Source organism: Carcharhinus amblyrhynchos, unplaced genomic scaffold (genome assembly GCF_965287045.1).
Source record: "Carcharhinus amblyrhynchos unplaced genomic scaffold, sCarAmb.v2.hapA scaffold_50, whole genome shotgun sequence".
Lineage (NCBI taxonomy): Eukaryota > Metazoa > Chordata > Chondrichthyes > Carcharhiniformes > Carcharhinidae > Carcharhinus > Carcharhinus amblyrhynchos.
In genome coordinates, this window is record NW_027649791.1 from 2,378,809 (window position 1) to 2,404,099 (window position 25,291).

The 25,291-nt window shown below is 47.7% G+C and overlaps 1 protein-coding gene across 1 annotated transcript in view; it reads right to left on the reverse strand.

Moving 5' to 3' along the window:
• The window catches only part of LOC145337476 (synaptojanin-2-like), a 204,190-nt gene extending 182,947 nt beyond the window's left edge, over positions 1-21,243 (reverse strand). Inside the window, exon 1 of the mRNA XM_080182266.1 lies at positions 20,814-21,243. Within this exon, the coding sequence (XP_080038392.1) occupies positions 20,814-20,937 (124 nt within the window). The 5' untranslated portion in view covers positions 20,938-21,243. The remainder of the gene's footprint in view (positions 1-20,813) is intronic.
• Positions 21,244-25,291: the final 4,048 nt, after the last annotated feature.

Sequence of the window (25,291 nt, forward strand, 5' to 3'; positions counted from 1 at the left end):
GCTGTGGGTTGACCCACAATGCCGTCAGAGCGGAAATCCCAGGATTTTGACCCAGCCATTGCAAAGTAACGGTGATATATTTCCAAGTCAGGACGGTGAATGGCTTGGAGGGGAACTTGCAGGTGGTGGTGTTTCTATGTATCTGCAAGGATCTTTGGTGAATTGCTGCAGTGCCTCTTATAGACAGTACTCAGTGCTGCCATTGAGCATTGGTGGTGGAGGGAGTGGGTGTTTGTAGATGTGGTGCCAATCAAGCAGGCTGCTTTGTCCTAGATGATGTCAAGCTTCTTGAGTGTTGTTGGAGATGCACCCCTCCAGGCAAGTGGGGAGTATTCCATCACATTCCTAACTAGTGCCACACAGATGGTGGACAGGCTTTGAGGAGTTAAGGGGCGAGTTACACACTGCAGTATTCCTAGCCTCTGACCTGCTCATGTAATCACTGTTTATGTGGCAAGTCCAATTTCTAATCAATGGTAACCCCAAGGATGCTGACTGTGAGGAATTCAGTGATGGTAACACCATTGAATGTCAAGGGGGTAGGTGGTTAGAATGTCTCTTATTGGTGATGGTCATTGCCTGGCATTTGTGTGGCGCGAATGTTACTTTGGTGAAGGTTAAGTGGATTGGCTGTGCTAAATTGTCCCTTAGGTGTCCCAAGATGTGTAGGTTAGGTGGATTCGCCATGGGAAATATGTGGGGTTATGGGCAGCGGGCAGGGCAGAGGATCTGGGTAAGATAATCAGAGTCAGTGCAGAATTGATGGGCCAATTGGCCTCTTCTGCACTGTAGGGATTCTATGATTTCTTATCCACATTCATCTGCAAGTAAGCCTGACTCAGGCTTTGGCCTCATGCCAATCATGCAAATAGGTCTTCAATGTGAGGTAATGGGTACTATTCAGCACGTATCATTGATCATGGCAGAACAACTTGAGAAATGGTGAAAAGGGATTCTGGCCTTTATAAACAGACACAGTTTACAAAAACACGGAAATGATGACGGATTGACCTCAACTGGAGTATTGTGCCCAATTCAGCGTACATCACACTGAAGGATGGGCGTGACAGCAGAAAAAAGGATGCAGAAAAGATTCATGACAATGTTTCTCGGGATAAGAAATTTCATGGATAGATTGGAAAAGCTGAGGGGAGATTTGGGAGAAGTGTTCAAAATCATGAGGGGTCTAGACACAGCTGATTGAGAGAAACTCTTCCCATTGGCAGAAAGATCAGGAACCAGAGGACACTGGGTCAAAGTGATTGGTAAACAGTACGAAGTTGACATGAGAAAAATCTTTTTCACCTGGTAAGTGGTTACAATGTGGCATTGGTGGTGGAGGCAAATTCAGTTGTGGCTTTCAAAAGGAAATTCGATAAGTGCTTGGAGAGAAAAACGATACATGATCACAAGAGTTGGCAAGTGAAATTAGTTACATTGCTGTTACAGAGAGCGGGCATGGATCTGAATAGTGTAGAAGCAAACTACTATTGTGTGGTTCGGAAGAAAGGTTTGAAGAGAATTGGAGAGTGTCCCTTTTATTTCTGAACAGAGATTCATCTTTAGATATTATCTGTGAATAAGGCTACGTGTTAATGACTGTGTCTGTTGGTAACTGGCTGCAGGAAAATTTTGGCTGTCTAAAACAAAAATAATTAGCTGCATTGCCTCAATGGCAAGTTACTTTAACACGATGTGTTACCTTTTGCTTCATGGTATAGTTGATATTACTCCAGGACCAGAGTTTTGCTACTAGTAACTCACATTGAGAAATTTCCTGACTCACGTCAATAAGAAGTACCCCAATTTTCACTTGAGAGGGCTCTGATCCCAGAAGCAGAGAGTAGGCTTCAGGGGGATGGGCGAGTGCCAAGACAGGCTGGTCAGACACCCTGGTTCTGAGACTTTGTCCCAGTTGTTTCAGAAGTTGTTAGGACTTCACTCCTCATTGCCCACCTAATCCCACGCCCCTTCATGCTCTCATGCCAAACCAAAGCCAACTCATGCCACCAACCACCCTCCACTGCCTCATACTCCCCACGCTACTCACCCAGTATTCTCCATGAGGCAAACACGGAGTCATATGGAAATGGAAAAGTAAACTTTTAACAGTATAAGATTCCAGCTTCCACTCAAAAACACTCCCATTCGTAAAATTCGTCTAGAATCTCAAGCGGTTAATTTCTTACAAAAGTGAACTTCTATTCCAACCCCACAAAGACAGCTAATCCTTTAATAGCCTTTTTAAACAATCAAACTGTGAACTCAGAATTCCCTATTGAGTTAAAACACAGCACCTTCTGCAAGATTATTTTCTTTTTAGACACCTCACATCCTGAATGAGGAGATAGTCCTGTGTACATCAGAAAAACTTCATTCCCTCGTTCCCCTCCACTCTTTTATCCTGCTGGTTTATCAGGGGTAGCTGAACCTTCCACAATTTATATTCCAAGTCTAATTCACTTCTCATAGATTTTCTTACATATTTATTCCTCCAATTACCTATTATTTGGGCAAAAATATTCTTCTGGAAGGGCGATGGATCCCTTTTAACTCAATTCATTTGAATTCCATATCTATCTTTGAGCTCATTACATTCTTTTCTTCCTATTACCATCATGTTATCTTAACTAGTACAACTTCTCCACCTGCCCTCCTTCCTAGACGTGTTGCATTCTGCAATAGTTAACTGCCAAACAATTCTCTATGTAGCCAGAGTGAACTTTACATTCTTTGGCCAGGGGGAGGAGGGGGGGCGGGCCAGAGTCTGACTTGGAAGTGTTCAGCTCACCTTTTAAAAACACCAAATAAAGCATGTATTAACCGATTAGCTGCCACCGGCAGGAAGTCAGCCAACAACCTACAAGAAAGGTGAGCAGTGCACCCAACCATGATCCCAGGTAAGGATGTCCAAGAGGTGGAAAAAGGCATCAAGCCATGAAGTGGCAGTCAGTCACAGCACCCATTTAAAGGCATCCTCACATGGGCTGGGAGCATTGCACAACAATGGGAGACTTATTAAAAAGACTAATGGGATAGAGGGTAATTACATAATTGGCTTAGTGGTAGGAGACAAAGAACAAAGAAAATTGCAGCACAGGAACAAGCCCTTCAACCCTCCAAGCCTGCACCCACCACGCTGCCCATTTTAACTAAAACCCCCCTCGCTTCCAGGGACCCATATCCCTCTATTCCCATCTCATTCATGTACTTGTCAAGACGCCCCTTAAAAGTCACTACTGTATCCGCTTCCACTACCTCCCCCCGGCACCCACCACACTACGTAAAAAATCTGCCTCGTATATCTCTTTTAAAACTTGCCCCTCGCACCTTAAACCTATGCCCCCTAATAACTGACTCTTCCACCCTGGGAAAAAGCTTCTGATTATCCACTCTGTCCATGCCTCTCAATATCTTGTAGACTTCTATCAGGTCTGCCCCCAAACCTTTGTCGCACTAGTGAGAACAAACCAAGTTTCTCCAACCTCTCATCATAGCTAATGCCCTCCATACCAGGCAACATCCTGGTAAATCTTTTCTGTACCCTCTCCAAAGCCTCCACATCCTTCTGGTAGTGTGGCAACCAGAATTGAACACTCTATTCCAAGTGCGGCCTAACTAAGGTTCTATAAAGCAGCAACATGACTTGCCAATTTTTAAACTCAATACCCCAGCCAATGAAAGCAAGCATTCCATACGCCTTCTTGACTACCTTTCTAGGGACAGGAATGGTTGTTGCAGGTTCTGGAGTTTAGATGTTTCAGTAAGATCCAGGAAGGTGGTAAAAGAGGGGGAGATGTGGCATTGTTAGTCAAGATGCGGAAATGCCAGCGTTAGACTGGGGTAAACAGTAAGAAGTCTCACAACTCCAGGTTAAAGTCCAACATAAATAAATGCTACCAAATAAAGCTGTTGGACTTTAACCTGGTGCTGTGAGACTTCTTACATTGTTAGTCAGGGACAGTATTACGGTGGCAGAAAGGTCATTTGATGAGGACTCATCTACTGAAGTAGTGTGGGCTGAGGTTAGAAACAGGAATGGAGAGGTCACCCTGTTGGGAGTTTTCTATAACCCTCCGGAAAAGTTCCAGAGATATAGAGGAAAGGATTGCAAAGATGATTCTGGATAGAAGCGAAAGTAACAGGGTAGTTGTTATGGGGGATTTTAACTTCACAAATATTGACTGGAACAGCTATAGTTCAAGTACTTTAGATGGGTCAGTTTTTGTCCAATGTGTGCAGGAAGGTTTCCTGACACAGTCTGTAGATAGGCCAACAAGAGGCGAGGCCACATTGGATTTGATACTGGGTAATGAACCAAGGCCAGATGTTAGATTTGGAGGTAGGTGAACACTTTGATGATAGTGACCACAATTCGGTTACATTTACATTAGCAATGGAAAGGGAAAGGTATATACTGCAGTGCAAGAGTTATAGCTGGGGAAAGGAAATTATGATGCGATTAGGCAAGATTTAGGATGCATAGGATGTGGAAGGAAACTGCAGGGGACGGGTACAACTGAAATGTGGAACTTGTTCAAGGAACAGCTACTGCGCGTCCTTGATAAGTATGTACCTGTCAGGCAGGGAGGAAGCGGTCGAGTGAGGGAACCGTGGTTTTCTGAAGAAGTTGAATCTCTTGAAGAGGAAGAAGGAGACTTATGTCAAGATGAGGCATGAAGGCTCAGTTAGGGCACTTGAGAGTTACAAGTTAGCCGGGAAGGACTTAAAGAGAGAGCTAAGGAGAGCCAGGCGGGGACATGAGAAGTCTTTGGCAGGTAGGATCAAGGAAAACCCTAAAGCTTCCTATACACATGGCAGGAATAAAAGAATGACTAGGGTAAGTTTAGGGCCAGTCAAGGACAGTAGTGGGAAGTTGTGCGTGGAGTCCAAAGAGATAGGAGAGGTGCCAAATGAATATTTTTCATCAGTATTCACACAGGAAAAAGACAATGTTGTCAAGGAGAATACTGAGATACAGGCTATTAGGCTAGATGGGATTGGGGTTCATAAGAAGGAGGTGTTAGCAATTCTGGAAAGTATGAAAATAGGTAAGTCCCTTCGGCCAGATGGGATTTATCCTAGGATTCTTTGGGAAGCTAGGGAGGAGATTGCAGAGCCTTTGACTTTGATCATTAGGTTGTTATTGTCTACACGAATAGTGCCAGAAGACTGGAGGATAGCAAATGTTTCCCCTTGTTCAAGAAGGGGAGTCGAGATAACCCTGGTAATTATACACCAGTGAGCCTTAATTCTGTTCTAGGCAAAGTTTTGGAAAGGATTATGAGAGATAGGTTTTGTAATCATCTAGAAAGGAATAATTTGATTAGGGATAGTCAGCATAGTTTTGTGAAGGGTAGATCATGCCTCACAAACCTTATTGAGTTCTTTGAGAAGGTGACCAAAGATGTGTCTTCTTTGACCGAGCCAGTTTTGTATCCACCTTGCCAGCTCACCTCTGATCCCATGTGATTTCACCTTCTGCACCAGTCTGCCATGGGGGACCTTGTCAAAGGCCTTACTGAAGTTGATGTAGACAACATCCACTGCCCTACCCTCATCAATCATCTTCATCACTTTCTTGAAAAACTCGATCAAGTTTGTGAGACACGACCTCCCTTCACAAAACCATGTTGCCTCTCACTAATACGTCCACTTATTTCCAAGCGGGAACAAATCCTGTCTCGAAGAATCCTCTCCAATAATTTCCCTACCACTGATGTAAGGCTCACCGGCCTGTAATTACCGGGATTATTCTTGCTACCCTTTTTAAACAAAGGAGCAATATTGGCTATTCTCCAATCCTCTAGGACCTCCCTGTAGCCATTGAGGATACAAAGATTTCTCTCAAGGCCCCAGCACTAACGCAAAGTACTCATTTAATAGCTCGCCCATTTCCTCTGGCTCCAAGCATGGATTCCTTCCTTTGTCCTTGAGTGGGCCAACCCTCTCCCTGGCTATCCTCTTACTCTTTACATATGTGTAAAAAGCCTTGGGATTTTCCTTAATCCTGCTGGCCAATGCTTTTTCATGACCCCTTTTAGCTCTTCTTACTCCTTGCTTAAGCTTCTTTCTATTTTCCTTGTATTCCACACTTGCTTCATGTGTTCCCTTTGTTTCGAGTCCTACCCCCACTGCCAAACTAGTTTAAATCCCCCCGTGTGACGTTAGCAAACCTCCCAGCCTAAATATTTAGATGCAACCCATCCTTCTTGTACAGGCCCCATCTGCCCTGGATGAGTTTATGGGATTGGGGGTTATAGATAGGTGTTGATGTGATCGGCGCAACTCGTGGGCCAAAGGGCCTGTTTGTGCTGTAGTGTTCTATGTTCTAGTGCTCTGGAGGCAGGTGTGTGGATCAAGGGGACTTGTAAATCCATTGATCTACTGGGGCAGCAGGTAAGAGCTTGTCTTTTAAATTTTGGTGACTACTGCACCAGTGCTATTATTTGGAACCGTTGCCAAGGAGAAAAGAACCTTTAAGCACATCTTTCCCATTTCCCTCCCAAATGTTTAGGAAACGACTCACATTCCACTCTTCAACTCTCTGTCCCTCCACAGGGGCTGCAAGGCCTCCCTACGGCAGAGAGAATAGTGAGGGGTCCTGAGTGTGTAACCATTTTGTAGACAGACCTACACAGAACAGTGTGATGCGTGTCAAGTATGGGATTATCTATCATCTTGGCTAAAGGCGGATGAAGCAGCGATGCCATGTTGCCATAGCACCAGGGGAATGAGGGGATGGATTACGAATTGCAGTACATGTTAGTGGGATCATTTGAGAATTTTTCCTGCTGATGACAAATGGGGCACATATCATTTGTCATGAGCAATGTCCCTTTTTATTTGCAAGAGGAAAAGGCACAAGATGCCCGAGAAGGGGGCCAGGGACTGGAGGTGATCAACCTTCTTGGCAATTTCACCCCGCTAGAGGGGTAAGGGTTGGAGTTGGCAGCAAACCACCAGAGTTGCTCTATCAGGCCAGTGGTCCTAAGGTGGCAAGATTCCAAGAGCAGCTGCAGCCACCAACACTGAGGAATCAATATTAATCTGGGAGGAGGAGGAAATCTCACGGGAGTGCACCATCACATCCTTGCATAGACACTTGCGCCTCAATGGCGATGTGCATGTCAGCTGAAGGCCTACCACATACAGGTGTGAACACACCACAGTCGAAAGACCAGCTATCAGAGGCTGAGATAGTGCAATCCTCTGGCACTCAAAAGGAGTGAACCAGGCTAATGATAAGCCTCTGTAGTCACCCATCAGGCAGCAGATGCTTCTGCACAGATTAATCACAAGTTCATAAGGGCAATTGCTTAGTTTTGTGCAATTTGATTTATTTTGTTAATAATTGTTCTTTGCACTTTGTTCTATACACCAGCCATATTAGTGTTTCATGTTTGTGATGTGTTGGTATTGATTTGGATTGACTGCATGTGCTTTAGGGAGTTTATACTCCTGTGGCCCCTCTCATCTTATTTGGTACCTCAACGATGGTGTATGCACAGGCTGATGATTCGAAGATACCCACAGAAGGTGACAGAGAGTTGAGATGGTCTTGAAAATCAAATTACAGATTGCTGGTTAAATCTTTGCTTTTTAGTGAATCTCACATTTCTCTAGCTTCATGTATCATGTACTGCTGGCTGGCATGGCTCAGCCTCACCATCAGAGGCGTCCTCCTCTGCAAGGGCTCCCCTCTCTGCAGCATCAGGTTGCGCAAGGCACAACATACCATGACCACAAGTCAGACTCAAGCTGGAAAGTATTGAAGAGCAACAGCTAACTGCTTCAAACATCTAAATCTCATTTGGAGCAGACCAGTGATTGATCAGTGATGACCTTGGTTGAAGGGTGACTTGCATTGTATCTCCCTCCATGGATTCTGGACTGGGATCATGAGCCTTTCCTTCAGGAGATATTCTTTGTCACCGAGGCGCTAGCCATCCAAGAGTTCCAGTCCACTGATCATCCCTGCTGCCAGGCTCAGGTGCACACACCTTGGTTACACACAATCTGCATATTGATGGAGTGATATTCTTTTCTATTGGCAAATGTCAGGCTCTTCCAATGGTGTTTGAATTGCCACGTGTACAATCTGTACCCCTTGCACCCTTGGAAATCCAGCACAACTGTAAAGCTTCTGACTCTGTCTGGTTGATGGTATCACTGGTAAAGGAGATGTGGTGATGTGGATGTGCCGGCTTTGGACTGGGGTAAACACAGTAAAAAGTCTGACAACACCAGGTTTTAGTCCAACCGATTTATTTGATAGTAAATGCACAAGCTTTCGGGTTAGTCCCTTCGTCAGGTGAATGGAGAGTTCTGGCCTCAGACAGAGCATATAAAGCACAGACAGTTTACAGATTACTGATTAGAATGCGAATCTTTACACCTAACCTGCTGTTCAAGTCCTAAAGTGGCCGACAATGTGTGTGGAAGGAGCACTGAGCACAGGTTACAGAGATGTGTATTGTCTCCAGACAGTACAGTGAGTGAGGTTTTGCAAACCCAGACAAGTCACGGGGGTTACAGATAGTGCGACATGAACCTAAGATCCTTGTTGAGACCGTCCTCGTGTGTGGAACTTGGCTACCAGTCTCTGCTCAGCGACTCTGCGCTGTCGTGTGTCGTGAAGGCCGCCTTGGAGAATGCTTACCCAAAGGTCAGAGGCCGAATGCCCGTGACCACTGAAGTGTTCGCCAACAGGAAGGGAACAGTCTTGCCTGGTGATTGTCGAGCGATGTTAATTCATCCGTTGTCGTAGCGTCTGCATGGTCTCCCCAATGTACCATGCTTCGGGACATGCTTTCTTGCAACGTATCAGGTAGACAATGTTGGCCGAGTTGCAAGCAGACCATTGTTCGCAGCAAACTACCCAGCCTTCAGGAGAACAGTGACCACAACACCACACAACCCTGCCACAGCAACCTCTGCAAGACATGCCGGATCATCGACACAGGTACCATCATCACACGTGAGAATACCATCCATCAGGTACATGGTAAATACTCTTGCAACTCGGCCAACATTGTCTACCTGATACGTTGCAGGAAAGGATGTCCCAAAGCATGGTATATTGGGGAGACCATGCAGGCGCTATGACAAAGGATGAATGAACATCGCTCGACAATCACCAGGCAAGACTGTTCCCTTCCTGTTGGCGAACACTTCAGTGGTCACGGGCATTCAGCCTCTGACCTTCAGGTAAGCATTCTCCAAGGCGGCCTTCACGACACACGACAGCGCAGAGTCGCTGAGCAGAGACTGATAGCCAAGTTCCACACACGAGGACGGTCTCAACAAGGATCTTAGGTTCATGTCGCACTATCTGTAACCCCCGTGACTTGCCTGGGTTTGCAAAACCTCACTCATTCTGCTGTCTGGAGACAATACACATCTCTTTAACCTGTGCTCAGTGCTCCTTCCACACACATTGTCGGCCACTTTAGGACTTGAACAGCAGGTTAGGTGTAAAGATTCGCATTCTAATCAGTAATCTGTAAACTGTCTGTGCTTTATATGCTCTGTCTGAGGCCAGAACTCTCCATTCACCTGACGAAGGGGGTAACCCGAAAGCTTGTGCGTTTACTATCAAATAAATCAGTTGGACTAAAACCTGGTGTTGTCAGACTTTTTACTGTAAAGGAGATGTGGTCATAGGAGCGCCTGAATATGGCATCTATAGAATCATTTATACGGGGATGGGCCCCAGGCTGAAAAATCTAAGATCTCCACAAGACGTTTGGAATGGCCCAGAGGTGAAGAAGTTCAAGACCACAGATACTGTTAACATCACAGGCATTGGATGGCCACCCCCACAATTAGAGGCAATCTTCTGTACTCAGTGGAGCTTAGCAGGATGAGGGGGAAGGTGGTACAGGTGGGTTGCCTCACATCCTCAATGAGCACTTGGCACATCATAACATTCAAGGCCACAGACCAAATGCTGGTAGATAGAATTGGGTGGGAGTTCAGGTGTTCCTCGCGTGTCGGTGCAGACTCGATGGGCCAAAGGGCCTCTTCTGCACTGTACGATTCTATCCTCCTCACTGAAGGAGGGGTTTCCTACAGAATGAATGATTCCAATGGGGTAAAGTGATGTAAAACTTAAATGTGGGACTACACAAAGTTGATTGTAGCACATTCTGAATGTGTACTTCCCCAAGTAAAAGCAAGCTGAAAACCATGAAAATTAAAAATAGCAGCACTATGAAACTCTCCGAAGTTCAGTATCAGAATTTTCTACTGAATGTAGCCACAGACTCGCTTAAAGTCTTTTACATCTGTACCTGTAACACATCTTGGTACCTGCCATGACTCCTTTCCAATAGTTTCCAACATGTGCCCAAAGTACGGAGTGGGCAACTTAATATTCTGGTCTTGTCAACAAATTTGTTAAAATGGCCAGTCAATTTCAGCATGTTCCATTTTATTGAAGACCAGCATGATGTCATTAGATTTGCAACCAGAATCATCATGCTGGGTTTGTTGCATGTGGGGAGACACAGCCATCCTGATTCTCAATATAAAATTCACCCCCACATTTCAGTTATTCCTACTATATCCTCATCCTCTCCAGAAATTATTTTTCATTTTGTTTTTGGATACACTGTACATTGGTATATAAATATTTCAGATTGTTTTTTATTCCTCTCTCATTTTTAGTAGTTATTCTTACCTTGATTTTCAATGAGTAAATCTGATCTGTTATCTTTATTCCTTCCTTTACTCTCTTTTCCTGATTCTTTCATTGTTAGGTTTCAATCATTTCTAGCAGTTCCCTCTTTAAGGTCACACTTATAGCCCTAATCATCTTTTCCATCAGGACTTTGTTCCCAATCTGTTCAGGCACAGCCCAACCCAGGACTGGTGCCACAGGCACGTGAAATGGAACTCCTCCCCACACCACTCATTAATTGCATGTTGACTTTCCTAATCTGTTTGTCCCTATGCCAGTTTGCATGTAGATCAAATATGACCCATGATATCCTGCTTTCTAATTTACCTCCCAACTCCTGGTACATCCAGAGTAAGGCCTCTACCCAAATCTCTGCTAAACTGTACGGACCATGGAAACTGCACCCTCACCCTCCTGAATGAACGCAAGCTGAATGTTTAAAACCGTTTCAATGTAATGAAATGTCCCAAAGTGTTTCAAAGGAACATCACGAAACAAAAATTTCAAACCATAAGAAGACAGCAAAGCCAATGATCAAAAGCTGGTCAAAGAAGTAGATTTTTAAAGGGTGTCATGAAGGAGGAAGGGAAGGTGAAAGTTTAGGGAGGGGATTTAAAGTTTAGGGCCTTGAGCACTGAAAGAACAGCCAATGATATAGCTATGCTCAAGAAGTCAGAAATAGATGGGGTTCTTCTATTCGTCCTTGAGATACGGGCATTGCTGGCAAGGGCAGTATTTATTGCCCATCCCTGACTACCTTTGAGAAGTGCATGGTGTCCACTTTCTTGAACTGCTGCATTCCATTTGGTATATGTAACATTTGTTTTGACTTTTGTTAAGGTCAAAAGTTCCATTGATGTCAAGGGCAGTAATTTCACTTCACCCCATGTTCAACTCTATTGTCTATGCTTGAACCAAGGCAGAAATAACACTTGAAGCTGAGTGGTCCTGCCAAAAACCAAATTCAGCATTAGTTAACAGGGTACTGCTAATCAAACGTCACTTGATAATACTGTTGTTGACACCTTCTATCACTTTACTGATGGGCAGTAATTGGCCAAATTGAATTAGTCCTGCTCTCTGGGCATTTTATTAGTGTTGTACCTGTACTGGAACAGCTTGGCTATGGACACAGTTAGTTCTGGAGCTCAACAGCCAGGATATTATCAGCACCCACAGTCCTTGCTGTATCCAATGTGGCTAACCATTTTTTGATATCACATAGAGTGAATCAAATTGGCTGAAGACTGGATCTCAGAAAAAGGGCAGGATGGATCATCCACTTGGCATTTCTGGCTGAAGATATTTTAAAAGCTTCAGCTTTGTCTTTTCTGTTGAAATACTTGGTGCCTCCATCATGAGGAGGAGGGTATTTGGGGCAGCACAGTGGCACAGCGGTTAGCACTGCTGCCTTACAGCGTCAGGGACCCTGGTTCAATTCCAGCCTTGAGTCACTGTCTGCATGGAGTTTGCACACTCTCCCCATGTCTGCGTGGGTTTCCTCTGGATACTCTGGTTTCCTCCCACAGTCCAAAGATATGCAGGGTAGGTTGCTAGGCCATGCTCTATTGCCCCTGAGGGTCCCAAGGTGTGTAGGGTAGGGGGATTAGTAAATATCTGTGGTTATTGGGATAGGGTCTGGGTGGGATTGCTGTTGGTGCAGGCTCGATGGCCAAATGGCCTCCTTCTGCACTGTAGGGATCCTATGATTTGTGGAGTTAATTGTCCACACAATTTATAACTGGATGTGACAGGAATGCAGAGTTTTGATCTGACCCACTGGTTCTATGATCACTTAGTTCTGTCCACTATAAGTAGTTTACACAGGTTAGAATAAACATAATCCAGTTGGCAATTTATTATTGCATTTGCTACTCCTGACATTCTCCCCCACACTCCTCATGAACCAGGGCTGGTAATGGCAAAGTGAGGCCATGAGGTTACAGATTTCTGCTGCTGCTGATGATGATGATTCACTGTACGTCATGGATGCTCAGGTTACAGATGATACATCTGCACTGAAACTAACCCACTTAATGCAGTGGCTATCAGAGATCTCAATGTGCAGCCACCAACAAAATAACCGCAAAAATGTACTTCAATTAATTCTCAGCCACAGCCACTAAATCCTGTAGCAGACACGTGGAAAGGATCTTGTTAACTGTTTAGATACCTGACTTCTTGATATAAATCAGTGGATTATCCATGAGATGAAAAGCATTTCATCCCTACACCACCACACACGTTAGATTTTTTTTACCCATCCTTCAATTTCCAGTTCCGAATAGATTACAGGCAATCTTTTCTTCTTTCTGTGCCTGGATATATTAGAATGCCCAGGCAAAGCAAACACTGGAAATTTAGGTTAGCAGGAGTATATTCCATGAAAAGGTTTGCTTTTAATGATTAGAGTGGCAAACAAGTAGGTAGGTCCCCTCCCTGCCCCAAGCCTATTGCCAACATTGCTGAGAACAAATGCAGATGAATTCAGACACTTGAGCCTGCTCTGTCATTCACTACGATCACGGCTGATAATGACCTCAACTTCACATTCTCACGTAGCCTATTACCTTCCACCTCCTTGTTTATCACAAATCTATCTAGCTTCACCTTGAAAATATTCTGCTTCTGCTGTCTTTTGAGAAAGATTTCCAAAGACTCATTATTCTGACAGAAAATATCCTCCTCACTTGTCTTAAATGGGGGAGGCCTTATTTTTCAACAGTGACCCCTCATACTAGGTTCTCCCACAAGAGGAAGTGTCTTTCCATAGCCACTCTGTCCAGACCCCTCAGCATCATATGCATTTCAATCAAGTTCCTTCTTACTTTTCCAAACTTGATTTGATACAAGCTTAACCTGTCCAGTCTTTCCTCATAAGATAACCCTCCCATCCCAGGTACGAGTCTAATAAACCTTCACTAAATCATTTCCAATGCAGTTGCTTAAATAAGGAGCCAATACTGTACACTGAACTCCAAGTGTAGTCCCAACGATGCCTTGTACAACTTTTGTATTTAATTCTCTTCACAATAAAACAATAACATTCTATTTCATTTCCTAATTATTGGCTGTATCTGCATACTAGCCTTTTTGTGATTCATGCACAAGGACAGCCAGATCCCTCTGAATTTCCAGAGCTCTGGAATCTCTCAGCATTTAGAAAATATGCTTCTGTTGCATTCTTCCTGCTAAAATGAACAATTTCACATTTGCCAGATATTTGCCCACTCACTTAATCATTTTCGTTTGAAATCTCTGTACCCCCTCTTCACAACTTGTTTTCCGATTTACCTTTGTGCCATCAGCAAATTTGGCAACCTTGCCTTTATCCAAGTCATTTATATCAATTGTAAAAAGTCAAGGAGAGACTGAGGGATTTGGGGTTGTTTTCGCTAGAAAGAAGGCGGCTAAGAGGGGATCTTATTGAAACATATAAGATGATTAGAGGTTTAGATAGGGTGGACAGTGATAGCCTTTTTCCTCGGATGGAGAAAGCTAGCACGAGGGGGCATGGCTTTAAATTAAGGGGGGGTAGTTATAGGACGGATGTCAGGGGTAGGTTCTTTACCCAGAGGGTGGTGAGGGATTGGAATGCCCTGCCTGCTGCAGTTGTAAATGCGCCTAGTTTGGGGGCGTTTAAGAGATCCGTAGGTTTATGGATGAAAAGGGATTGGTTTAGGTTAGAGGGTCATTGTTTTTTTTTAACTGGTCGGTGCAACATCGTGGGCCGAAGGGCCTGTTCTGCGCTGTTGTGTTCTATGTTCAAGGCCCCAGTACTAACCCGTGTAGCTACCACTTATTACATCATGCCAACCAGAAAAAGATCCATTTAGAGCAACTGTTTCCTGGCAGCTAGTCGACCTTTTATCCATGCCAATGTTACTCCCTGTACAATGAGCTTTTATTCTCCACAATAATCTTTGATGCGGTGCTTTATCAAATGCCTTCCAGAAATTTAAGTGCAGTATATCCACTTGATCTCCTTTATCCACAGCACGTGAGTTCTTCAAAGAATACCAATAAATTGGCTAAACATGACTTCCTCTTCACAAAACCATATTGACTCTGCTCAATTACCTTGTTTTTTTTAAACCAAGTGGACCACTATTACATCTTTAATAATGGCTTCTAGCTTTTTCCCTATGATAGATGTTAGGCTGACTAGCCTGCTGTTTCCAGCTTTCTGTCTCCCTCCCTTTTTGAGTAAAGGAGTTACATTTGCTATTTCCCAATCCAATGGAACCTTCCATCTGTAAGAACAGATCACAATCAGTAAGGATAGGCAACAACACTATCTCCACGATCATCCTCAACACTGGTGCCCCACAAGGCTGTGTTCTCAGTCCCCTACTGTACCCCTTATATATCTATGACTGTGCGGCCAAATTATCCTCCAACTCGATTTTCAAGTTTGCTAACGACACCAAAGTGGGATATCAATTACAACTGACATACACGACTTGGATTCATGAAAAGCTGCAGGTACAGATGCAGATGCCGGGGGGGGTAAAGCTGCAGGTACACATGCGGGGGGGGTAAAGCTGCAGGTACAGATGCAGATGCGGGGGGGGTAAAGTTGCAGGTACACATGCGGGGGGGGGTAAAGCTGCAGGTACAGATGCGGGGGGGGGTAAAGCTGTGGGTACAGATGCAGATGCGGGGGGGGGTAAAGCTGCAGGTACAGATGCGGGGGGGGGTAAAGCTGTGGGTACAGATGCAGATGCGGGGGGGTAAAGCTGCAGGTACAGATGCAGATGCGGGGGGGGTAAAGCTGCAGGTACAGATGCTGGGGGGGGTAAAGCTGTGGGTACAGATGCTGGGGGGGGTGAAGCTGCAGGTACAGATGCAGATGCGGGGGGGTAAAGCTGCAGGTACAGATGCTGGGGGGGTAAAGCTGCAGGTACAGATGCGGGGGGGGGTAAAGCTGCAGGTACAGATGCTGGGGGGGGTAAAGCTGCAGGTACAGATGCGGGGGGGTAAAGCTGCAGGTACAGATGCAGATGCGGGGGGGGTAAAGCTGCAGCTACAGATGCAGATGTGGGGGGGTAAAGCTGCAGCTACAGATGCAGATGTGGGGGGGTAAAGCTGCAGCTACAGATGCAGATGTGGGGGGGTAAAGCTGCAGCTACAGATGCAGATGCGGGGGGGGGTAAAGCTGCAGCTACAGATGCAGATGCGGGGGGGGTAAAGCTGCAGCTACAGATGCAGATGCGGGGGGGGGGGTAAAGCTGCAGCTACAGATGCAGATGCGGGGGGGGTAAAGCTGCAGCTACAGATGCAGATGCGGGGGGGGGTAAAGCTGCAGGTACAGATGCAGATGCGGGGGGGTAAAGCTGCAGGTACAGATGCAGATGCGGGGGGGTAAAGCTGCAGGTACACATGCGGGGGGGGGTAAAGCTGCAGGTACAGATGCGGGGGGGGTAAAGCTGCAGGTACAGATGCAGATGCGGGGGGGGTAAAGCTGCAGGTACAGATGCAGATGCGGGGGGGTAAAGCTGCAGGTACACATGCGGGGGGGGTAAAGCTGCAGGTACAGATGCGGGGGGGGGTAAAGCTGTGGGTACAGATGCTGGGGGGGGTGAAGCTGCAGGTACAGATGCGGGGGGGGTAAAGCTGCAGGTACAGATGCTGGGGGGGGTAAAGCTGCAGGTACAGATGCGGGGGGGGGTAAAGCTGCAGGTACAGATGCGGGGGGGGGTAAAGCTGCAGGTACAGATGCAGATGCGGGGGGGGTAAAGCTGCAGCTACAGATGCAGATGTGGGGGGGTAAAGCTGCAGCTACAGATGCAGATGTGGGGGGGTAAAGCTGCAGCTACAGATGCAGATGTGGGGGGGTAAAGCTGCAGCTACAGATGCAGATGTGGGGGGGTAAAGCTGCAGCTACAGATGCAGATGCGGGGGGGGGTAAAGCTGCAGCTACAGATGCAGATGCGGGGGGGGTAAAGCTGCAGCTACAGATGCAGATGCGGGGGGGGGGTAAAGCTGCAGCTACAGATGCAGATGCGGGGGGGGGTAAAGCTGCAGGTACAGATGCAGATGCGGGGGGGTAAAGCTGCAGGTACAGATGCAGATGCGGGGGGGTAAAGCTGCAGGTACACATGCGGGGGGGGTAAAGCTGCAGGTACAGATGCGGGGGGGGTAAAGCTGCAGGTACAGATGCAGATGCGGGGGGGGGTAAAGCTGCAGCTACAGATGCAGATGCGGGGGGAGTAAAGCTGCAGGTACAGATGCAGATGCGGGGGGGTAAAGCTGCAGGTACAGATGCAGATGCGGGGGGGTAAAGCTGCAGCTACAGATGCAGATGCGGGGGGGTAAAGCTGCAGCTACAGATGCAGATGTGGGGGGGTAAAGCTGCAGGTACAGATGCGGGGGGGTAAAGCTGCAGGTACAGATGCAGATGCGGGGGGGGGGTAAAGCTGCAGCTACAGATGCAGATGTGGGGGGGTAAAGCTGCAGCTACAGATGCAGATGTGGGGGGGTAAAGCTGCAGGTACAGATGCAGATGCGGGGGGGGTAAAGCTGCAGCTACAGATGCAGATGTGGGGGGGTAAAGCTGCAGCTGCAGCTACAGATGCGGTGGGGGTAAAGCTGCAGCTACAGATGCAGATGTGGGGGGGTAAAGCTGCAGCTGCAGCTACAGATGCGGTGGGGGTAAAGCTGCAGCTACAGATGCAGATGCGGGGGGGGTAAAGCTGCAGGTACAGATGCGGGGGGGTAAAGCTGCAGGTACAGATGCAGATGCAGGGTGGGTAAAGCTGCAGGTACAGATGCAGATGCGGGGGGGGTAAAGCTGTAGGTACAGATGCAGATGCAGGGGGGTAAAGCTGCAGGTACAGATGCAGGGGGGGTAAAGCTGCAGGTACAGATGCAGATGTGGGGGGGTAAAGCTGCAGGTACAGATGCGGGGGGGTAAAGCTGCAGGTACAGATGCAGATGTGGGGGGGTAAAGCTGCAGGTACAGATGCGGGGGGGTAAAGCTGCAGATGCAGATGCGGGGGGGGTAAAGCTGCAGGTACAGATGCAGATGCGGGGGGGGGTAAAGCTGCAGCTACAGATGCAGATGCGGGGGGGGTAAAGCTGCAGCTACAGATGCAGATGCGGGGGGGGGGTAAAGCTGCAGCTACAGATGCAGATGCGGGGGGGGGTAAAGCTGCAGGTACAGATGCAGATGCGGGGGGGTAAAGCTGCAGCTACAGATGCAGATGCGGGGGGGGGTAAAGCTGCAGCTACAGATGCAGATGCGGGGGGGGTAAAGCTGCAGCTACAGATGCAGATGCGGGGGGGGGGTAAAGCTGCAGCTACAGATGCAGATGCGGGGGGGGGTAAAGCTGCAGGTACAGATGCAGATGCGGGGGGGTAAAGCTGCAGGTACAGATGCAGATGCGGGGGGGTAAAGCTGCAGGTACACATGCGGGGGGGGTAAAGCTGCAGGTACAGATGCGGGGGGGGTAAAGCTGCAGGTACAGATGCAGATGCGGGGGGGGGGTAAAGCTGCAGCTACAGATGCAGATGCGGGGGGAGTAAAGCTGCAGGTACAGATGCAGATGCGGGGGGGTAAAGCTGCAGGTACAGATGCAGATGCGGGGGGGTAAAGCTGCAGCTACAGATGCAGATGCGGGGGGGTAAAGCTGCAGCTACAGATGCAGATGTGGGGGGGTAAAGCTGCAGGTACAGATGCGGGGGGGTAAAGCTGCAGGTACAGATGCAGATGCGGGGGGGGGTAAAGCTGCAGCTACAGATGCAGATGTGGGGGGGGTAAAGCTGCAGCTACAGATGCAGATGTGGGGGGGTAAAGCTGCAGGTACAGATGCAGATGCGGGGGGGGTAAAGCTGCAGCTACAGATGCAGATGTGGGGGGGTAAAGCTGCAGCTGCAGCTACAGATGCGGTGGGGGTAAAGCTGCAGCTACAGATGCAGATGCGGGGGGGGTAAAGCTGCAGGTACAGATGCGGGGGGGTAAAGCTGCAGGTACAGATGCAGATGCAGGGTGGGTAAAGCTGCAGGTACAGATGCAGATGCGGGGGGGGTAAAGCTGTAGGTACAGATGCAGATGCAGGGGGGTAAAGCTGCAGGTACAGATGCAGGGGGGGTAAAGCTGCAGGTACAGATGCAGATGTGGGGGGGTAAAGCTGCAGGTACAGATGCGGGGGGGTAAAGCTGCAGGTACAGATGCAGATGTGGGGGGGTAAAGCTGCAGGTACAGATGCGGGGGGGTAAAGCTGCAGATGCAGATGCGGGGGGGGTAAAGCTGCAGGTACAGATGCAGATGCGGGGGGGTAAAGCTGCAGGTACAGATGCAGATGTGGGGGGGTAAAGCTGTAGGTACAAATGCAGATGCGGGGGGGTAAAGCTGCAGGTACAGATGCAGATGCGGGGGGGTAAAGCTGCAGGTACAGATGCAGATGTGGGGGGGTAAAGCTGCAGGTACAGATGCAGATGCAGGGTGGGTAAAGCTGCAGGTACAGATGCAGATGCGGGGGGGTAAAGCTGCAGGTACAGATGCAGATGTGGGGGGGTAAAGCTGCAGGTACAGATGCAGATGTGGGGGGGTAAAGCTGCAGGTACAGATGCAGATGCGGGGGGGTAAAGCTGCAGGTACAGATGCAGATGTGGGGGGGTAAAGCTGCAGGTACAGATGCAGATGCGGGGGGGTAAAGCTGCAGGTACAGATGCAGATGTGGGGGGGGGTAAAGCTGCAGGTACAGATGCGGGGGGGTAAAGCTGCAGGTACAGATGCAGATGTGGGGGGGTAAAGCTGCAGCTACAGATGCAGATGTGGGGGGGTAAAGCTGCAGGTACAGATGCAGATGCGGGGGGGTAAAGCTGCAGCTACAGATGCGGGGGGGTAAAGCTGCAGGTACAGATGCAGATGTGGGGTGGGTAAAGCTGCAGGTACAGATGCAGATGCAGGGTGGGTAAAGCTGTAGGTACAGATGCAGATGCGGGGGGGTAAAGCTGCAGGTACAGATGCAGATGCAGGGTGGATAAAGCTGCAGGTACAGATGCAGATGCGGGGGGGTAAAGCTGCAGGTACAGATGCAGATGTGGGGGGGTAAAGCTGCAGGTACAGATGCAGATGCGGGGGGGTAAAGCTGCAGGTACAGATGCAGATGTGGGGGGGTAAAGCTGCAGGTACAGATGCAGATGCGGGGGGGTAAAGCTGCAGGTACAGATGCAGATGTGGGGGGGGTAAAGCTGCAGGTACAGATGCGGGGGGGTAAAGCTGCAGGTACAGATGCAGATGTGGGGGGGTAAAGCTGCAGCTACAGATGCAGATGTGGGGGGGTAAAGCTGCAGGTACAGATGCAGATGCGGGGGGGTAAAGCTGCAGCTACAGATGCGGGGGGGTAAAGCTGCAGGTACAGATGCAGATGTGGGGGGGGTAAAGCTGCAGGTACAGATGCGGGGGGGTAAAGCTGCAGGTACAGATGCAGATGCGGGGTGGGTAAAGCTGCAGGTACAGATGCAGATGTGGGGGGGTAAAGCTGCAGGTACAGATGCAGATGCGGGGTGGGTAAAGCTGCAGGTACAGATGCAGATGTGGGGGGGGTAAAGCTGCAGGTACAGATGCGGGGTGGGTAAAGCTGCAGGTACAGATGCAGATGCGGGGGGGGTAAAGCTGCAGGTACAGATGCAGATGTGGGGGGGGTAAAGCTGCAGGTACAGATGCAGATGCGGGGTGGGTAAAGCTGCAGGTACAGATGCAGATGCGGGGGGGGTAAAGCTGCAGGTACAGATGCAGATGTGGGGGGGTAAAGCTGCAGGTACAGATGCAGATGCGGGGGGGGTAAAGCTGCAGGTACAGATGCAGATGCGGGGGGGGTAAAGCTGCAGGTACAGATGCAGATGCGGGGGGGGTAAAGCTGCAGGTACAGATGCAGATGCGGGGGGGGTAAAGCTGCAGGTACAGATGCAGATGCGGGGGGGGTAAAGCTGCAGGTACAGATGCAGATGCGGGGTGTGGGTGGGGTGGTACAGATGCAGATACAGGGAGGGGTACAGATGCAGATACAGATGCAGATGCAGGTGGGGTGGTACAGATGCAGATGTGGTGGGGGGTACAGATGCAGCTACAGTCTGTGCGGGGTTCTCTGCTATGTTGAAGAGTCTCTCTGACTGTACTCACAGAGAATGGCCACAGCCCCAGCCTCGAATAGCAGACAGTCCTGCCGATTCCGGGACTCCAGCAGCACACTGCAGCTCCCCGCTTCCTGCTTTTCAAACACCCGGAATCCTTTACTGAGAGCCATCTCCCTGATCTTCACACAGCTCAAACACTTCACACAGGTTTTTTTAAAGAACACCCAGAGTGGGGAAGCAGCAATCAGCTTTCACTTTCAGTGCTCGGCGCCTTCATCTGGGGAGCCGCTTCCCAAATCCGATTCCTAACTTTCACATTCTCAACCCCAACCTTCCCAGTAATTTCTCAAAGTCATTCCAAGTGGGGAACGCTCCTGCCCAGCGAGACAACCGCCCAACTCCAAACCTTCCTTTAGGCCACTTTGTATCCGGTCTCAGGTAAAGGCAGTCCAGCTCAGAGTAACCAATGGGGAATACAGTTTGATCCTTCACTGAATTAACTACAACCTCATTTCAATCCGAGTCCACTTTCAATCAACCTGGAGCGCCATCGACAGGTCACAGTCAATCCAACAATGCTTATCATTAACTTTCAAACCCAGCCTTTTCACTCTTCCAGGTGGAGCCAAATAGGGCTTTACACATCTTACAATGAGTCATGAGAACTAAGTTTCAAACTAACCTACCAAGTGGAAGAATGTTTCCCGATTTAACTAGTATAGATTCAGTGAAAATGAAGCTGCTCCAATGCCTGTTGGATTATCACCAGTTTTATCACTACTGGTTTGCCTGCAGCCTCAGTGTAAATCAGGGTACCATAGCATACATAGAATATCTTGTCTATTCCTGAGCTGATGCTGTGTAAAGATATTAAAACAAAGGAAGCTGGATAAACTCAGCAAGTCTGGCAGCATATATGAAGAGAGTTAATGTTTTGAGTCTATAGAACTGAAGAGGGGTAGAAATGTGATGAATGTAAAGATGTCACATTAGGTAACTGCAGATATGGTGTTTTTTAATCCTCAGTGATGACAGGCAGGGTTGCTGTTTCCCACCAACAAGGGAAGTTTAGACCTCTCCTGCCCTAGTCTTCCTGATCTTCATCCACTCACCTGATGAAGGGACAGTGCTCCGAAAGCTCGTGCTACCAAATTAAACCTGTTGGACTTTAACCTGGTGTTGTGAGACTTCTTACTGTGTCTACCCCAGTCCAACGCCGGCATCTCTACAACATGTTCCTCATGGTTACAAACAAAATTACAAACAACAGTGGCCCCAAAACAGATCCCTGAGGCACACCACTCGTAACTGTACTCCATGGTGGATGGTAAATATTCATCATGGAGTACAGTTACGAGTGGTGTGCCTCAGGGATCTGTTTTGGGGCCACTGTTGTTTGTAATTTTTATTAATGATCTGGATGAGGGTATAGTTGGGTGGATTAGTAAATTTGCTGATGACACCAAAATTGGAGGTGTGGTAGATTGTGAGGAAGGGTGTCATAGTCTGCAGGGAGACTTAGATAGGTTGCAGAGCTGGGCCGAGAGGTGGCGGATGGAATTTAATGCGGAGAAGTGTGAGGTAATTCACTTTGGTAGGAGCAACAGATGTGTCGAGTATAGGGCTAACGGGAGGACTTTGAATAGTGTGGATGAACAGAGGGATCTAGGTGTGTGTGTACATAGATCCCTGAAAGTTGGGAATCAAGTAGATAAGGTTGTTAAGAAGGCGTACGGTGTCTTGGCGTTTATTGGTAGGGGGATTGAATTTAGGAGTCGCAGTGTAATGTTGCAACTGTACACTACTCTAGTGCGGCCGCACTTGGAGTACTGTGTGCAGTTCTGGTCCCCGCATTACAAGAAGGATGTGGAGGCGTTGGAGAGGGTGCAGAGGAGGTTTACTAGGATGGTGCCTGGTATGGTGGGGAGGTCCTATGAGGAGAGACTGAGGGATTTAGGGTTGTTTTCGTTGGAAAGAAGGCGGCTAAGAGGGGATCTTATTGAAACATATAAGATGATTAGAGGTTTAGATAGGGTGGATAGTGATAGCCTTTTTCCTCGGATGGAGAAAGCTAGCACGAGGGGGCATGGCTTTAAATTAAGGGGGGGTAGCTACAGGACGGATGTCAGGGGTAGGTTCTTTACCCAGCGGGTGGTGAAGGATTGGAATGCCCTGCCTGCTGCAGTTGTAAATGCGTCTAGTTTGGGGGCGTTTAAGAGATCTCTGGATAGGTTTATGGACGAAAAGGGATTGGTATAGGCTAGTGGGTCATTGTTTTTGTAACTGGTCGGCGCAACATCGTGGGCCGAAGGGCCTGTTCTGCGCTGTAATGTTCTATGTTCTATGTTCATCTGCAAGGTCTTACCTCCCTTCCCCCAATGACTTCCCTAGACCAAATGCCTTCAATTAGGTGTGGAAAATCCAGCAGTCAACCAGAGCTATCTAGTAGCCAACTGTCCAAATAGAGTGTTAATAAAGGTGCAGCATCAAATAGAACATAGAACATTGAACATAGAACATTACAGCGCAGAACAGGCCCTTCGGCCCACGATGTTGCGCCGACCAGTTAAAAAACAATGACCCTCTAACCTAAACCAATCCCTTTTCATCCATAAACCTATCCACGGGTCTCTTAAACGCCCCCAAACTAGGCGCATTTACAACTGCAGCAGGCAGGGCATTCCAATCCTTCACCACCCTCTGGGTAAAGAACCTACCCCTGACATCCGTCCTATAACTACCTCCCCTTAATTTAAAGCCATGCCCCCTCGTGCTAGCTTTCTCCATCCGAGGAAAAAGGCTATCACTATCCACCCTATCTAAACCTCTAATCATCTTATATGTTTCAATAAGATCCCCTCTTAGCCGCCTTCTTTCTAGCGAAAACAACCCCAAATCCCTCAGTCTCTCCTCATAGGACCTCCCCTCCATACCAGGCAACATCCTGGTAAACATCCTCTGCACCCTCTCCAAAGCCTCCACATCCTTCCTATAATGTGGGGACCAGAACTGCACACAATACTCCAAGTGCGGCCGCACCAGAGTTGTGTACAGTTGCAACACGACGCTGCGACTCCTAAATTCAATCCCCCTACCAATAAACGCCAAGACACCGTATGCCTTCTTAATAACCTTATCTACTTGATTCCCTACTTTCAGGGATCTATGTACACATACACCTAGATTCCTCTGTTCATCCACACTATTCAGAGTCCTCCCGTTAGCCCTATACTCGACATATCTGTTATTCCTGCCAAAGTGAATCACCTCACACTTCTCCGCATTAAACTCCATCCGCCACCTCTCGGCCCAGCTCTGCAACCTGTCTAAGTCTCCCTGCAAACTATGACACCCTTCCTCACAAATGAGGTGTCGCATTTCAAACCTGTCAGGTTTCTGACCCCAAACACCAGAGCAAGATTGTTATCCGCTGCCACTTCCTACTGGTAAAAATTGGCCACCACATGTTCATACCAAGCACTTCTGGGTCTCTCTGATTGTCGATATTATGACATCCATTGAAATTAATGCACTTTGCTATCCAGGATCACCTCTATTAAGTATCCTAGGCTACACAACGGCATGTACTAGAATATTTAGACAACTCAAATGCTTACTGTTGACCACTCCTCTTAAAGAATTGCCAAGTGCTAGCCAAATGACAATCACAGCTTCTATTTATGGTTAGGGTGTTTCGCTCTTTAATTTTAAACCCTATAACTGTCATGCTGAGTTTCTGAAGAAAGATTACAAGATTTTTTCTACTTGTTATGGTCTTGATGGACACCAGAACACTTTTTCTTTGAAAACCCAAATATGTATCAAAAGAATGAAGTCACAAAGTCCACTGTTCAAAAGTAAAGAATTTTACTCCAAAAATTCAAAGAACACAAATATCAGTAACTACACTCTGGGCTGGATTTTCTAGACTCATTCACCCGAAATTTGAAAATCACATCTGAAATCAATGAACCTTTCCATGGTCCGTCCCTCATCCGCTCTGATTTCCATGTCAGCGCAATGGTAAAGTTTGCCCCTACATAGAACATAGAACACTGCAGCACAAACAGGCCCTTGGGCCCACAAGTCGCGTTGATCATATCCCTACCTACCACGCCTATCTACAACCCCCAATCCCATTAAATCCCATGTGCTCATCCAGAAGGCTCTTAAAAGACACCAACGAGTTCGCCTCCACCACCACCGATGGCAGCCGATTCCACTCACTCACCACCCTCTGAGTGAAAAACTTAACCCTGACATCTCCTCTGTACCTACTCCCCAACACCTTAAACCTGTGTCCTCTCATAGCGACCATTTCAGCCCTGGGAAATAGCCTCCGAGAATCCACCCTATCTATTCCTCTCAACACCTTATAAACCTCTATCAGGTCATCTCTTAACCTTCGTCTCTCCAGGGAGAAGAGCCCTAGTTCCCTCAACCTATCTTCATAAGGCATGCCTCCCAATCCAGGCAACATCCTTGTAAGTTCCCTCTGCACCCTCTCAATAGCTTCCACATCCT